Raw genomic sequence first — 16868 nt, 5'->3', positions numbered from 1 at the left:
CCCACTGACAAGTTGGAGGTGGGCTTCAGGGACGTGGATGCTGCCATCCTGGTGGGCTCCATGCCCAGGAAGGAGGGCATGGAGAGGAAGGACCTGCTCAAAGCCAACGTAGCCATATTCAAGAGCCAAGGAGCTGCTTTGGAGAAGTACGCCAAGAAGAGTGTCAAGGTAATGCCACAGCACACAGTTCATTCTCATGCACTGACAGGTAAATTCAATTAGACATCCACTCCTCTCCTTTTCTACTGAAAGCTGAGTGGCTCCTCTTTGGTAAGAATAAGATGTAAAATCTACAGCAACATTGCTTTTAAATGGAGCAAATCTTTCCCAAGGACAAGCACTGGACTGTTAGTGAGCTGTTACAATAATGTGTTTAGTTTGAATTGGGTCAGCTGAGTTACTCAGGTTGTATTTTAAAGTGTTTGTGTTTTCAGGTGCTAGTTGTGGGGAACCCTGCCAATACCAACTGTCTGATTGCAGCCAAGTCTGCTCCCTCCATCCCCAAAGAGAACTTCTCCTGTCTCACTCGTCTGGATCATAACAGGGCTCGCTCTCAGGTGCGTTCTTTAAAGGCTCCTGTTTGTACTTCAAGTTGTATTCACACTTTCTTTTACCAATTTGACTCATAGCTTTTTAGCTGCCGCTTTGTCAGTTCTTTGCCTGAGCTGACACTGAAACCTGACATTTCTGTCTGCCCTATAGGTGGCAATACGCTGTGGCGTTCCTGCCACACATGTGAGGAATGTGATCATATGGGGTAACCACTCATCCACCCAGTACCCAGATGTGCACCATTGCTTGGTCAACATGTCTGGTAGTGACCTCGCCTGCTTCGATGTAGTCAAGGATGATGCCTGGCTCAAAGGAGATTTCATCACTGTGAGTTAATGATAATCAGAATCAGCTTTATTGGCCAGGTGTGACAGACACACGAGGAATTTGACTCTGGTACATCGGCTCTCAATGTGCAAACAGTAAACCAGCATAAGGCTGTGTAATATAATAAGCAGTATTAACAGCAACAAACGGTGCAAACAATGCAAAATAAATAGTATAAACAGACAGTAAACAATGCAGACAAACAAAGGAATGTTCACTGAAATGAGATAAATATGGATAAAACAGAGTATTTAAGAACTAGACACCTGTACGAGTCTCTATAATCTGTACGAGGTATATTTACAGGTATTGCTCTGAGGGTTATTGTCCAATCATACTGTCGTGGGTTAAGTGTTCATCAGAGTGACAGCCTGGGGGCAGAAACTGTCCCTGTGCCTGGTTGTCTTAGTGCACAGTGACCTGTAACACCGTCAAGAGGGGAGGAGTTCAAACAGATTGTGTCCAGGGTGTGAGGGGTCAGCAGTGATCCTCTCCACCCTCCTTTTGACCTGTGAGGTATACAGGTCCTCCATGGAGGGCAGGTTCACACCAATGATCTTTTCTGCAGTCCTGACTGTCTGCTGAAGTCTGTACTTGTCCTGTTTGGTTGCTGAGCCAAACCAGTGATGGAGGTGCAGATTATAATTTACTATAATGTATGTGATATATTTTACAATTACACACAACTTATGTAGGGCATATTTAATAAGAGGAGTAACTAAAATGGAAAAACTTCCTGCTTACACTATATTAAACCTGCATGGTCAACATATGCACACTGATCCAAATAGTTGTCACAGATCTGCACTGTTCATCAATATGAGCAGTTGAATCAGACTCTTGCTACTGTGTTTACAAACTTGGGTAATTGTCATAGAAGTAAAAAAAAAAAAAAAACTACAAAAGGTAATTATAATTTTTGACAGATAAGACAGATCCGAGCTGGACAAGTCATTACCATGAGGGTTACAGCAGATAAGGGGTGAACTGACCCTTTAATCCATACGCTCAGTTCTGTTCACATTGCCACTGGATTTTAATAGTCCACAGTCCTGTGTTGCAGACAGTGCAGCAGAGAGGCGCTGCAGTCATCAAGGCCAGGAAGCTGTCTAGTGCCATGTCTGCAGCCAAGGCTATCTGTGACCACATGAGAGACATTTGGTCAGGCACCCCTGAGGTAAACCCCATATTTATGGCTGCTGTAATTATGATGTGAGAATGTCTGCCTGTCGCCACATACTGTCAAGTAGTGGTTATGTCTTTGCCAACAACAATAACAGCCTGTTGTAAAACTACTGATCCTCATTTAATATGCAGCACTATTTTTCTAGTCGCCTTCAGTGAGTGCATACCTCCTAACAGATTCAAATTGTAACTATCAAAAATGTATTTCAGTGGTTGCTAATGCCTGTTGCACTGTTGGGATCCCTTGATAATGTGGTGAATTAGGTGAAATTTGGCTTCTTTTACACATTCATGTCTAAAGAGCTGATTAAGGGTAATGAATCTGTTTTTTCTTCTTTTTTTGCTAACTGTGGAAGTTAAAATCAGGCTTATACTCACAATTTCACAACCCATGGGTAATCATGGCTTCATTAGTCTGACAGCAGTTTGTCATCAACATTCATACAGTTAATTTTTGGTCCATCCTTGTACTTTTCAATAAGCAGCATTATATTTCAGTACTTGAACCAGTTTCTCTGCCTTTTTCAGGGTGAGTTCACCTCAATGGGTGTTTTCTCCTCTGGTAACTCCTATGGAGTCCCAGATGACCTCATCTACTCATTCCCTGTTCAGATCAAGGTGAGACTGATCTGTCCTTTTGTTTGGAACACAGCTAAAGGTGTTTCTTGCATGTCATGTAATTTTTCAGAACTACTGTTTTACATTCTTTGTCTTTAAAATGTGAAACAATGAACAGCTATGGAAAAGATACTTTCATCAATGGAAATTAGTAACACCAGACTAAAATAAGTTTTCTGAGCTTCTCTGGTTAGTATCAAGACTGTTTTCATCTCTGACCACACCAAATATCACAGAGTGTGGTTTGGTGTAGCCAGAATTGACATTGTTACACTTGTAACCCAGCAGCAGTATCACAGAGTCTTGCACTGTAGAAAGGTGAGAAGTTAAACATCTGCAGGTCCACGTTTTTCCATTGGATGAATTCAAAAAATAAATATAGAGGGTTTTCTTGCATATGTCCCAAAATACAAAACTTATGAAATTATGCTGTTTCCTCAGGACAAAACCTGGAAGATTGTGGAAGGTCTAGCCATCAATGACTTTTCTCGAACAAAGATGGATGCCACAGCAGCAGAGTTGATAGAGGAGAGAGACACAGCTGTGGCTTTCCTGGGAGTATGACTAGACCCTCCAGAGCCATCTGACCAGCTTTTAGACAGTCCTAAAACCCCAGATGCACGCCTGTGATAAAGCACTCCACCAGCCCCTGCATTACTGTGTGCACATATGTGAGACAGAGAGAGAACGAGTGTAAAGTTGGAATAATACGTGTGTGTTGGGAGGCTATGTTTCTAAAAAAAAAAAGGAGTCTCTGCACATTGCCACCAAATTTATTACAAGCTATTTTCCTGTAGTTTTTCTCTGGGATAAGTAAATGGATGGGTGTTGCATATACTCGGTGATGCACTAAGTCTTCAAACACTGAATAGGACATCTGTTAAGTTGACCCAATAAAAACTCAATAATATTGTTGTGGTTATTGATTGTCTGAAATTAGTTGGAGTGTGTGAAAAATAGCAAATCATAATTCAATTTATCTTTTTTGCCTAAATTACTTCAAAGAATAAATTATAAAAATTGCTATCAATTAATATTCTGTCAGTCAGCTAAACATTTACTCATGTTTGCTGTATGATAGTGCTTGATTTTGGGTGCCTGAGGAAAATACTGAAAATGCCACATAAAGTACAACAGTCAGTGGGGGTCCTCCTGAGGCTTCTAGGAGGTTAATCTGGCCTTTAGTGCAGTGTCATATTTTTTCCAAGCAGGGACAGCCGTTCCAATTGCTTCACATCTGCATGAGGCATGATTATGAAACATCTGTTGCTAGTCAAATTCACAATAGAGTTTATAACCACTGTTAGTTAAGACGTAAATCAACAATATAAACGAACTATTCCCACATTAATGAAGTAAACCTAGTGTATAGGCATTAGTGGAATGTTGAATGCTGCAAAGCCAATTTGATTACAACTAATTGTAACATATCAGTGTACTTTAAAAAATTGACTGATACTTAACTCCTTTGTGATATCAGTATGAATATGCGGGCATTTCATTTTTGTTTTATTTCTAATATACCCGGAATTGTCAGAAAATATGTCACACGTAGCAGAAATGTATTGGTGGGTAAATTTGCGTCACAGGAATGCAGCCTTTTCATTGGCTGCGGTCCTGCAGCGCTTCGATTCGCCCCTTGTTCGTATAGCACTGTAGCGTAAAATATCCTTGAAACTGTTATCTTTTTTAAAATTTCTTCAGTTTTACCCAGTTTTGAATTTTATTCATCGATATCAAAGGGAAACAGCAAGCCAGTGTTTTAAGGTGAAACCCTGTTAAACAACATCATATATTTGTGAACCCCGCTGTCTGTGTCCTCTGCTGGATTATAGAGGTCCTTCACACTCGCCGGACCAGGCCGAACCCATCGACCTTCCTCCAACATCCTTCAGCGTAGAGTGTAAGAAAAATGGTTCTTAATCTAACAGTGTCTTCTCACTTTGTCTCTTTACTGTATTCCTCGACATCGCTTCACTTGTGACTACTGGATCGTATCATCAGTTTAGCTATCGCATAGCTCTTCTATTAGACATTTATCGAAAAAAGGTCGTTTTATCCGTGCGGTGTTCATGGTACCCCCGGTGATTTGAGTTATCTTTATATGTGTTATGGATGTACCCTGCAGGCAGCGTTTACGTGCAATCATTGTGGAGTAAATACATCCATAGTCTCTCATTTCCGCAGCCTGTGCAGGCACGCAGGCAGTGCTGGTGAAGAGACTAGTTAGGTGCTGGTTGACTGGATGTTTGTTAGCGGTGTTAAGTAAGTGGTCTGAAAATCGCCGATAAGGTTTTGGAAAAAAATGCGTAGGCGAGGGAAAAAAAAAAAAACAACTATCCGGAAGTTGGAATCACAACCAAGACTTGTGACGTAGATTACAACATAGGGCTGGAGAATGAGAGGCAGGCACTGGCAGCAATAAAGATCGTGCTAGATCAGAGCCAGCTCACGTTCGTTTGGTTGCTGCCCAGAGAGATATCTGTGATCCTATCAATGTGTTGTTCTTGGTTTACTTTTTATATGGGGTAGTCAGGATGTCGTATCCTCCAGAGTGGACTTAAGGGTTTTACGCCTCTGAATGAAAGACTGGTCTTAGGATACTTCCAGGAAGCTTTTTTTATGTTCATTTACGGGATGTAGGCTCAATGACATATCGATTTTTACAGTGAATACTTTCTGGAATACTTAACTCGAAGTGATTTTATTACTTAATCATATGTGTAACAGAACTCGAGCTCAAACATGACACTTTATTTAGAAGGTAAGTGATGTTGTGGAGGGTATTTTAACCTTTGAATGTGCTTCAAAAGTCTACCTTAACCCCCCCCCCTTCAAAAAATCTGTGAAATTGAGATGGGTAAACTGGCACCTAGTATTTGTTTGCCCTTGATAACATGGAGTCAAGATAATATATAAAAGAATGATGTCTACATTAAACAAGATACTGAAAAGATTGTGAAATCTATGGAATGTGGTTCACTGTGGATTTCTCCTGTCTGGCGATGTGCCATTGTCACTTTATATCAGAATGGTGAAGGCATGGCTGCTTCCTGGTGTCATTTCTGGCTTTAGGCCAGAAACAGTGAATTATTCTGATGTAAGGTTACTCTGGTTAATCCCTCTACTACACAATACCATGCAGAGTTATGGTGTGATTCACAAGGTCTCTCACAGTGTTTTTACTCAGATCCATATGATATGCCCCAGTATGTCGTAACTACAATTACATTACTACTTTACTTTCATGTGACTCATTACTTTTCTAAGTGAGCAACACAGAAGGCCTTTAGTTCTGCTGGCACGTCTGTTGTAACTGCATTATATATATTTTTTTGGTTTTAACAACATTAATCTCATACAGCAAAGTAAAGTGTTTGTAGCGGGGGGGGCCCTGTTTGACCAAAGACCAAACAGTGCTAGTTGTTAAGTCAAGTCTCTAGGCTTAGAAGTGCTTGTGCTGTTTTTACAGATATGTTGGCTTTAAGTCGTGTCAGTTGTGACCTACTGTATATAAGGATGTCAAATATTGTCCGAGACAAAGTGTGTGTGTATATATATGTATGTATATACTGTATATACACACACACACACATTATATATTTAAATAACTGTGTTCATAAGCATTTTGAGGATCCAGAGTAACTCAGTAAGTTGCAGCTGTATAAAACCTTGTCTTGTCCTCTTCCTCTATCCTGCTTGTCCAGGTCTGAGTAAAGGTGAGCTCAACAAAGGGATGGCTCATTTCCAGGAAATGATGCGGCAGCAGCTGGAGAACTCCATGTACACTGAGCTGCAGAAAATGTTGGACACCACCACAGGGCCAGAGAGAGAGGTACACTATCACTGGGTCTCTGTGTCTTTGACCAGCTGGTTGTAATTTTGAGGGTGTGGGGGTCACACACAAATACTGTGAATACACAGAAGTGACACATCCTATAATGCAGTGCCATGAGGGATCCACCTACATGCTTAAAGACACATGTAACTAAGTCATATTTTTATCAATTTTTCGGATTGAGAACCACAGTGTGAATCACTAATGGAAAAATGTGTGTTCATTTATCCTACTTAAAAACCTGGTAGGTAATTGGTACACTTTGAGAAAGAATTCATACATTTTTCATCTTCCTAGAGAAGCAAATTAAAATTGTGGTTGAGCAAAACTGTATTAGTGTTTTGGCAAACCTTTCTGAAATGAATTAAAGTTAAAATAGTGTAAAATACTTGTATTTTTCAGGTGGCCAAGAAAGACTTTGAGGGCTTCAAGAATCTTTTCCACAGATTTCTGCAGGTGAAGGGGCCCTCGGTTGAGTGGATCAAGATACAAAGACCCCCTGAAGACTCAGTAAGTGTGTGTCTGTGCATGTTGTTGTGACTTTCAGCATTTTATATGTTCAATCTAGCTCACATCTGGCTGCAAGCACAGCAATATACATATGATTTGGTCATCAGTTTATGTAGACTGACTTCTTCCTACTCCATTCAAACATGTGCGGGTATAAGCAAACTGATTATTGATTAGCAGTGGTTGGCTTGTGTAATTATGGCTTGTGTAATTATAATTATGTGTGTGTTGATGTCATTGTTCTGCATGTTTGAAAGAATAAATCAAATCAAATCAAATCAGATTGTGGGGAACAGGATTGGAGCATGTACAGTATATGAAACAAAAACTGATGTCATTGTAACATATGAAAATACAATTTTAACTAGGCACAGATTCCACAGATGGCAAGTGTGCACCAATAATTGTGTAAATGGAAAATGCAAATCCCTTTATGACATTATATGAAGGTGGAAAGATGTCCCACTGATAAGATTGTCTGACATCAAAGTCAGCAGTGTGGTAGTATCAGATTCACTGTGCCTGTGGGCCTGTTGGCACTCCTCCTTTTAACCTTCTCAACGTGTTGAGTTCCTTTCACTTGTTGGACAGCTACTTATGATTAGCTCACCCAAAAGGACTGAATTTCATTGAATTTCAATAGAGTCTCATGAGGTATCGGTTGTTTGTGTAGGTTGTAAATAATAGTGGACCAAATACAGAACCCTGTGGCACTCCCTTAATGTTTTAAAGGCAGGTTCATGTTAGCGTTAGGGTTGCATTTGTAAATTTAACTTGAATTATTTGAATTATATTTCCCAGTTGTCTTCTTGTATGTTTTGTGTCCCTGTAAGAGCCAGATTCTGAAATAGGGAAGTTCCAGTGTGTACTCATACAGGATATAAAGACAAGGCAAACAGGATAAGTTTTGAGCCATCACATGATGGAAACTTTAAACCCTTCATAGCTAAGTCGGCAACAAATTGAATATTTAGTATGCAATTCTCCAAGTTATAATACCATGTCTTTCAACAGCACATGTGATAACAGTGCAGTTTTGTCTCCAGTCATGCATGATGTCGCACCTTCCTCCACTGATTCTGATTAACAAATTGTGCAATCCATATTTTGGTTGTATAACCTTTCAAATCCTCCTGGCATGTACCTGAGTCAGTCCAAATTCCTAAGCCATCACTGGACTCTCTCTGTTCTAGATACAACATCCTGTGGATTTCTTTCAGGGGCCCACTCCTACAGCTCACAGCAGCTCATCAGTCAAAGGGAATAACAAAAACAGCAGTTTGCACTAGAACCGACAGCTTTAAAAATAAAAATAACACAGCAGTGTCTTATGACCGAAGAGGTGTTTTCTGCAGGCCCACTGAATTCTGTTAACATGGCTGGAGTAGCTGGGAACGCAAATTTAACACAGACACAGGAGGAAAGAAAAAAGCAGTCCCCATCTACATCGTGTTCAGAATGGAAAATGAACATCTGGTAGTGGAAACATTAATCCTCCAGGGGTTTAGAGATGGGATAGACATCCTAGCTGAAAAATATTTCACCACCCCCACACCCACCCCCACAGCCCTTCTTTTCCCCTGTATCTTTTTTTTTTTTTTACTCTTGTATCAATAGTTTTACCGGCTCTCTGCATTCCTTTTATGCAAGTCAGTTAATGCATTTCCCAACTTTTGACCAAGAAACATTTTTTTGTCCTCCACTGCAAACATTTTGTGTCTCTGTGAAGGACAGAGAGTGAGCAGCAGCTGTGTCGAGATTGTCTGTTGTATTTGTAACCTCATCTCCATGTGGAGTGAGGGAAGGTGAACACCACAGGAGAGGGCATTTGTTTCCACTAGGTCTGTTGTGTGTCCGCTGTCACTGATTAGTAACTGTGCTTTTACCAGGAAAGGACACAGGATGACTCTCTGACTTTTCATGTCCTCGCCCACGTATACGCTCCAGTCAGAAATCACTGAGAGCGCCGGCACATTTCTTGTAGAATTATGCAGGCAGACTCACACAGAACTGGACAAACACTGAAACATTCACTCACATGCTACTGTAACAGGAAAAAGGCTGTTAAAACATCTGGTTAGAATTTAACATCCCTGGATGCTCCTGTGCTATGTTGCATTTTTTAAAATACTTGGTTTTTAAAGAAGAAATTCATTCGACCTGGATGAAACAACAATAGTGGAAAATCAGTGAGTCTCTGGTGAAAACAGATCTTGCTGCTATCTCACTGCATGAATATGCTAATGTGAGAGCTGGTTAATGACCCAGTAATATGGCAACACACACTCACACAGGCCATACGCCTGTGATTTTTACTGCCTTGCCATTGTGCATTAAGCCACCATAATACTATTATCTGCACCATTCACACAAAAAAATGCCACCAAACATGTCTTATATCTTTTGTGTTTTATACATGTACAGTTGCATTTCCTTTCTAGTTTCAAGACAGCACTTTGTAGCAGACATTTTCACAATTCCACATCTATTCAGCCCATTACATTGCTCAGCTGGTAATTAATCAGCCCACACAGCTGGTAAAGTCTCTGCTCCGCATGTCTAAAGACTGTTAGTTACTAGTTTGTTTGCAAAAAGCAAACAATTCCAAGAAAAGAAGAAATCAAATTCCCATAAATACTGAGCTGATCTCTTCGAGGAGATGCAGAAACACAACACTTAGAAACACTTTTCTGTGCACCAAAAGTCCAATTATTGTCAAAATTACAAGAAGAGTAAAGTTATTTAAACAGTAGGTAGGTATACCTGCTGGTTCTCTGACCCTTCTGCCTGCTCTCTCCCTCCTCCAGATCCAGCCCTACGATAAAGTCGCTGCACGAGGCCTGCCAGACAGCGTGGCCAACAGCCTGAACAAACTGGTGGTGGTGAAGCTGAACGGAGGCCTGGGCACTAGCATGGGATGCAAGGGCCCCAAGAGCCTGATCAGCGTTCGCAACGAGAACACCTTCCTGGATCTCACTGTGCAGCAAATAGAGGTACAGAAACCTAGTAATACACCACTTAGGGCTGCTCGATTATGGAAAAAATCATAATCACGATTATTTTGGTCATGATTGAAATCACGATTATTTTACACGATTACTCATTGACTTTGGAAATATGTTGTATTTATTGAACAGAACAGTGAAAAACAGATTAAGACAGATAAAACAGATAAAGGCAAACAAGACCAACAATGTAGTGCACTTCCACAACTTTTTTAAAAAACAAGTAATAAATAAAATAATAAATAAATTAGAACAAAATAAGTTTGCTCATGTATGTGCCTTAACAAACTGAAAAATTCTAAACATTTTACAACATTTCTACATTACATAATTAACAATAAAATTCCAGTCAGTAACTAAGTCCAATAATATTTTAAGGCTGGCACACCATGGCTTAGAACTAACAGAAACTAAGTTTCACTTCAACTTTAGCCTAAGTAAACATGTTTCAACATGGCCAAAATGTCCTTCTTTCTGTTTGTTTATTAGTTGGTCACATGTCGGTTTGTGTTTGAATTTTAAATGGTTGAAAAGATTTGTGGTGTTACCAGCCGGTGCCGACACAACCGCGTAGCAAATCTTGCATGTACTATGTTTTTGATCCACGCCCACTTCTTCGAATGCAAAATGTTCCCAGACAACAGAATTCCTTCTACCTTTTTTGTTGACCAAAGACTTCTGTGGCTGCTCTTTTTCTGCCATCTTCCCTCACGCTGATTTTTAAATGCGATCAGATACGACAAGCGAAAGTGAAAGTGTGGATGCGTGAACGCAGGCCAAAATAACTTTAAAAAACGGAATAATCGATTACACCATTTTTGTGATCGTTGAGCCTCGAAATCGAAAATTTGATTAATTACACAGCCCTAACACCACTTTACTTCAATTCAATTTTATTTGCATAGTGCCATATTACAGCAAAAGTGGTCTCCCCCCGGCTCCTGGTGGGCGGCCAAGGAGTCAGAGAGATGGGATTACCATGAAGGTTCACTGTTCACTACTGTAGCTCTAAAATAGAGAGGTAGAGATCTGTCAAGTGCTGTTAAAGATTTCAAAGACTAGTGTACCTGCTACCATTGCAATTCAGAATACATGACATAAATGTTGCTCTTCCACTAAGGTGTTCCAGATATTTTAATGATTTGGATGTGGATCAATTCCTGATATTTTAATGATTTGGATGTGGATCAACCAGTCAGAAGAATCCCATCTTACCACACACTTTAACTTGAAAATTACACAGTCAGCATCTCAAATCTCTTGTACACCGTGATGCCTCAAACTGCGTGCTAATAATTGTTGCAGTACAGCAGGTTCTGTTTTGTTTGGTCTGTGGGTCATTCTAAATTTAGTCAAAGAATACTAGGTTTGACAAATCTTAAAGGACTGTTGTGATGTATACTCCCACTCAGTGGACTTCAGGCCTGGTCTTGCTTATGAAAGCATATCGAGACCCTCTGTATGGAGTCAATTTCCTTGTGTGTTTAAATGTACTTGGCCAATAAAGGTGATTGTGATCGTTTGCGTTTTACATCACCCAGACGTCTCTCCTGTGCTGGCACAGTATGAACGTAGTGTACAGATATAGCAGGGCCGGCAGTCTCAGACTAACTTAGGAATAACTCAGAGAGAGTGGAAAGTCTACTCTCACTCCGCAGTGAGGAAAGAGCAGGACAGACGCATGATTTTAATCACAGACAGACAGAATCACATATTCCTCCCAAAACCTTTTACCCAACCAGCAAACCTAGTCATTTCAGTTTGGCAGAAAAGCCAAATAAACTGTCTGTGGAGCTTCATTTTAGAAAAAATTATGGATCTGATCAGGCAGCTCTGACACTTCAACTAAATCTCACTTTGTCTTGGGAGTTTTTTTTCATATCGCATCTTGTAAATCCATCACTGGACATTAGCTTTATGGGTTTTTTTTTTTTAAACAACTCCTCACAAGCTTTACATTGTTCTTCTCTCACAGAGTAGCTGACAGCTCTCCTTTAAAGATGCTGCTGTGGCCCAGGCTTGGCAGGAGGATCAGCCGCTCGGTATTGCGTGACTCGGTGATCAGAGTACCAAACAAAATTACCACACCAGAATGATGTCATTGATGTCAGGATGGGAGGAGTAGAGGACTAGGATGTGATGTTATGCAAAACATCTGTGTGCCTTAGGCGTGTTTGAATAGTGCTTTATTATGCTTTCAGACTGAGACTTTTGACTAATAGATGAACTGAGACTTTTCTGTTTTACCTCAGGTAAAAAGTACAGGATTTAAGTTAAAGGAATAAAGGGGAAAGTTACAAGCACCTGTGTTTCCCTCTGCTTCTCTCCATAATGCTGCATACATGTCATCCTCCATCATGAGCCGCTGGGTGAGAGACGTGTTCAAGGTGATATCTGGTGCGAGCTGTAGTGAAAGAGGATCTGCTGGTGTGCAGGCAGGCGTTGGCAGGGAAACAGAGCAGGTTGTGTGCTGAAGGAGAGGAAAGTGTGCTTATTTGTACCCGTCACCATGTAGGCCTATCAAGATGTTTCATGGACTATATGCAAATCTTTTTACTATGTTGACTCAAACATCACTGGTGGACAAATACATTTTGAATTTTAGATTTCGAAACACTTGAGCATTAATATGCTGTAGAGAAAACTTGTCAGTCTGGTCAGTGATGCTGGTTTGCACAGAACGGTGTTGTGTAATTGAGTTTATTTTGGGTGTTCATAGCTGCCCTGAGGGACAGTTCTCTCCAGCCAGCACACTGCTCTCTGTGTCCGAGTCGCTGCTCAGGTCTGGTTCCATTACATCCTGACTCAATCAGCCTATTTAGCAAGAGAGAAAATGGGTGCCATGCACATACCGGCCCCCTAACTGTGTCTCCTGTGAGAGAACACCACTCTCAGCCATCACACTTCCTCATGCACGTTTATTTTTGACCATTTCAGTGCAGAGACCTGTGCGCTCTCACTGAGAACCGACTGGGGAAGATTGGACCAAACTCAGGGTCACTGGAACGTTGCCACCTGGCTGCAGAAAATGCACTACTTTCACCTGAGTGACTGTCTTATTATTAGATCTGCCAGCTTAAACAAGTTGAGTTAAGTAGTTATAAAAGAGTGCAGTTCGGGGGTGGCCTTTGCTCAGAATAGCTTAAAGATCCAGGGCAGTTTTTAAGATCAGAGATCTCCAGACTTGTTGGGAGTAACCAGTAACAAATGCAGTCCTCATTACACTTTACCTACAACACAAGTTACAAAAGCAGGCTGGTTTTGGTAGTTTTAGACGACATATTACAGAGCTGTTGACATGAATTTTGATAATCTAGCAAGTGTTTTAGCCATTTCTTAAGCAAAAGGGCCAGAACTTCTCAAGCTGTGGTACCACAGATGTGAACATGTGATGGTTTTCTCAGTTCTCTATAATAGTACTGGACTGTTTACTGTTGTCAGACTAAATTAGATGTGTCACACTGGTTCTGGTTAAATTGACATTTTTCAGAATTTTATATTTTAAAGGCCAAAATGATGGTGTGAAAAAAGTTCTGAAACGACATTTAGGCTCTGCGGGGTATTAACAATTACAGAAGATATAACTGAAGTATTACTGTAACTGCATGAATCCAATGTGAAAAATCCCATATTTATACAGTTTTAGATTTCATCTTTAGCATCTAGAGAAAACATCTGATGATTCTTGGACACCTCTAATAATATCTGCTATCTAGTGTGCATCTGCATACACTCAAACACCTACTTACCTCCACATGCACATACACAAGTCTGTACTGTCTTGTTTTCCATAAATCCCTGTAATGTTTTCTCCCATTGTCCCACAGCACCTGAACAAGACTTACAACACAGATGTGCCCCTGGTCCTCATGAACTCTTTCAACACAGATGAAGACACAAAGAAGATCCTGCAGAAGTACACGCACCACCGCGTCAAGATACACACCTTTAACCAGAGCAGGTGAGCCAGTAACAGTGGGCCTGGTGCAGACACTCTGGACAGGCTCAATGCTGATACACGGTTGCATCAACCAGCGATAAGAGGATGCTGAGGTTCCTGTCATACAAGAAATGAAACTGGACAGAAGACTTGGAACTGAAATAATTAGTTTCAGTGCTGGCAGATGTGTCTGACACTTTTCCTACTGATTAGCACTTCTGAACCTAAACCTACTGAATGAGCTGAGCTTCCTCTATTAAAGAACTGGTTTGTATTAAGTATTGGACAATACCCAGCTCTGTGCTGCTCATGTACTAAATCTGCCAAGAACAGCAGCTCCCAGACAGGAAGTGCCATGTATGGAGAAAGCCATTCATACTTAATTCCTTGGCGTCTCCAATTTGTCAGTCAAACAGAATTTGTTTTTTAAGCTTTCATTTGAATTATTTAAAGCACTTGTATGTTCTGTGTGGTACAAAGCAGTTTGGGACAATAGCATGGTAGCACTAGAAAGTAATGTCAGAGAGAAAGCAGCTGACTAATCGAAATGTCAGTGAATAGGAGAACAAAGAGACGTCTGTGCTCAAGGTCATGAGAGTAATTCATAAAAGGCCGGTTCAATTCAGCTGCTACCTGGTGTTCCAGCTGGTGAGAGCAAAACAATTTCTTTTATCCACCACACAAAATGTACCCAGCAGTTTAAGTGATACCACCCCCTGCCAATTAGAGGATACATTGGAAGACTACCCTAAGACGTAGCAGTGCACCAGTATAATTGGAGAAGAGGAAGAACATAAGTTAATGTCAACAATGCAGGTTTCAGAACACAATTTATTTTTAATGCTTTTATGATGCAGAGAATCCGTTTCCCCACATGAACTCGACTGGTTAGAGATGGTTAGAGCTGCTGCAGTGGTTTGTGCTCAGGACTGATTAAAACACATTCTAACCCTGATTGAGAATAAGAAATGGCCACTTCACTGGTGTCATCAATTAACAGCTCAGCTGTTACTATACTGATGTAAAAGAAGATAATTAATCCAAATCACTGTTTGAGAAAACATACAGTGCCTTGCGAAAGTATTCGGCCCCCTTGAACTTTGCGACCTTTTGCCACATTTCAGGCTTCAAACATAAAGATATAAAACTGTAATTTTTTGTGAAGAATCAACAACAAGTGGGACACAATCATGAAGTGGAACGAAATTTATTGGATATTTCAAACGTTTTTAACAAATAAAAAACTGAAAAATTGGCCGTGCAAAATTATTCAGCCCCCTTAAGTTAATACTTTGTAGCGCCACCTTTTGCTGCGATTACAGCTGTAAGTCACTTGGGGTATGTCTCTATCAGTTTTGCACATCAAGAGACTGAAATTTTTGCCCATTCCGCCTTGCAAAACAGCTCGAGCTCAGTGAGGTTGGATAGAGAGCGTTTGTGAACAGCAGTTTTCAGTTCTTTCCACAGATTCTCGATTGGATTCAGGTCTGGACTTTGACTTGGCCATTCTAACACCTGGATATGTTTATTTGTGAACCATTCCATTGTAGATTTTGCTTTATGTTTTGGATCATTGTCTTGTTGGAAGACAAATCTCCGTCCCAGTCTCAGGTCTTTTGCAGACTCCATCAGGTTTCCTTCCAGAATGGTCCTGTATTTGGCTCCATCCATCTTCCCATCAATTTTAACCATCTTCCCGGTCCCTGCTGAAGAAAAGCAGGCCCAAACCAGGATGCTGCCACCACCATGTTTGACAGTGGGGATGGTGTGTTCAGGGTGATCAGCTGTGTTTCTTTTACGCCAAACATAACGTTTTGCATTGTTGCCAAAAAGTTCGATTTTGGTTTCATCTGACCAGAGCACCTTCTTCCACATGTTTGGTGTGTCTCCCAGGTGGCTTGTGGCAAACTTTAAACGACACTTTTTATGGATATCTTTAAGAAATGGCTTTCTTCTTGCCACTCTTCCATAAAGGCCAGATTTGTGCAGTATACGACTGATTGTTGTCCTATGGACAGAGTCTCCCACCTCAGCTGTAGATCTCTGCAGTTCATCCAGAGTGATCATGGGCCTCTTGGCTGCATCTCTGATCAGTCTTCTCCTTGTATGAGCTGAAAGTTTAGAGGGACGGCCAGGTCTTGGTAGAGACCTGCCTGGTGTGTTCTTTGTTCTTCATGATGCTCTCTGCGCTTTAAACGGAGCTCTGAGACTATCACAGTGCAGGTGCATTTATATGGAGACTTGATTACACACAGGTGGATTCTATTTATCATCATTAGTCATTTAGGTCAACATTGGATCATTCAGAGATCCTCACTGAACTTCTGGAGTGAGTTTGCTGCACTGAAAGTAAAGGGGCTGAATAATTTTGCACGCCCAATTTTTCAGTTTTTTATTTGTTAAAAAAGTTTGAAATATCCAATAAATTTCGTTCCACTTCATGATTGTGTCCCACTTGTTGTTGATTCTTCACAAAAAATTACAGTTTTATATCTTTATGTTTGAAGCCTGAAATGTGGCAAAAGGTCGCAAAGTTAAAGGGGGCCGAATACTTTCGCAAGGCACTGTATGTTCATGATTTTGTGTACCCTGGAAGGAATAGCTGTTCCTTCTAAAGAAGCAATACTGGATCCACAACAGGGAAACTGTTGTCGGGTGTGACTCAGTAATGATTTAAATCCTGTTTGAAGTCTGAGTAAACACTCATCTGAAACATCTTCCCAGGGCAGTCCGTTCAATACACCCTGCATTAAAAAAACTGGGGAAATACATACAAAAGCTCACTTCAACCATTGTATATATTACAAAAAAGAGCGATAAGAATTGTGCATAAGATGGGGTACAGGGATCACACCAATGGAGCTTTCATACAGTCTAAATTGTTAAAATTTTT

At 40.6% G+C, this 16868-nt stretch overlaps 2 protein-coding genes across 3 annotated transcripts in view; both read left to right on the top strand.

The window, feature by feature from the left end:
- mdh1ab (malate dehydrogenase 1Ab, NAD (soluble)) overlaps positions 1-3429 on the top strand; it is a 5687-nt gene extending 2258 nt beyond the window's left edge. The window contains exons 4-9 of the mRNA XM_020601798.1: positions 1-168; positions 435-557; positions 703-879; positions 1943-2056; positions 2593-2682; positions 3124-3429. Of these exons, the coding sequence (XP_020457454.1) occupies positions 1-168; positions 435-557; positions 703-879; positions 1943-2056; positions 2593-2682; positions 3124-3246 (795 nt within the window). The 3' untranslated portion in view covers positions 3247-3429. The remainder of the gene's footprint in view (positions 169-434; positions 558-702; positions 880-1942; positions 2057-2592; positions 2683-3123) is intronic.
- Positions 3430-4297: 868 nt separating this feature from the next.
- The window catches only part of ugp2b (UDP-glucose pyrophosphorylase 2b), a 19388-nt gene continuing 6817 nt past the window's right edge, over positions 4298-16868 (top strand). The window contains exons 1-5 of one of the 2 annotated variants that reach the window (XM_020601802.1): positions 4298-4585; positions 6390-6517; positions 6923-7030; positions 9838-10023; positions 13863-13996. In XM_020601802.1, coding sequence (XP_020457458.1) covers positions 6419-6517; positions 6923-7030; positions 9838-10023; positions 13863-13996 — 527 coding nt within the window. In that variant the 5' untranslated portion in view covers positions 4298-4585; positions 6390-6418. Of the gene's footprint in view, positions 4586-5107; positions 5447-6389; positions 6518-6922; positions 7031-9837; positions 10024-13862; positions 13997-16868 lie in introns of those variants that run through there. The other variant, XM_020601801.1, reaches the window with a different exon arrangement.

Source organism: Monopterus albus, unplaced genomic scaffold (genome assembly GCF_001952655.1).
Source record: "Monopterus albus unplaced genomic scaffold, M_albus_1.0 scaffold52.1, whole genome shotgun sequence".
Taxonomy (NCBI): domain Eukaryota; kingdom Metazoa; phylum Chordata; class Actinopteri; order Synbranchiformes; family Synbranchidae; genus Monopterus; species Monopterus albus.
The sequence above is the reverse complement of the archived record's forward strand: the minus strand, read 5'-3'. Positions and strand labels throughout refer to the sequence as shown.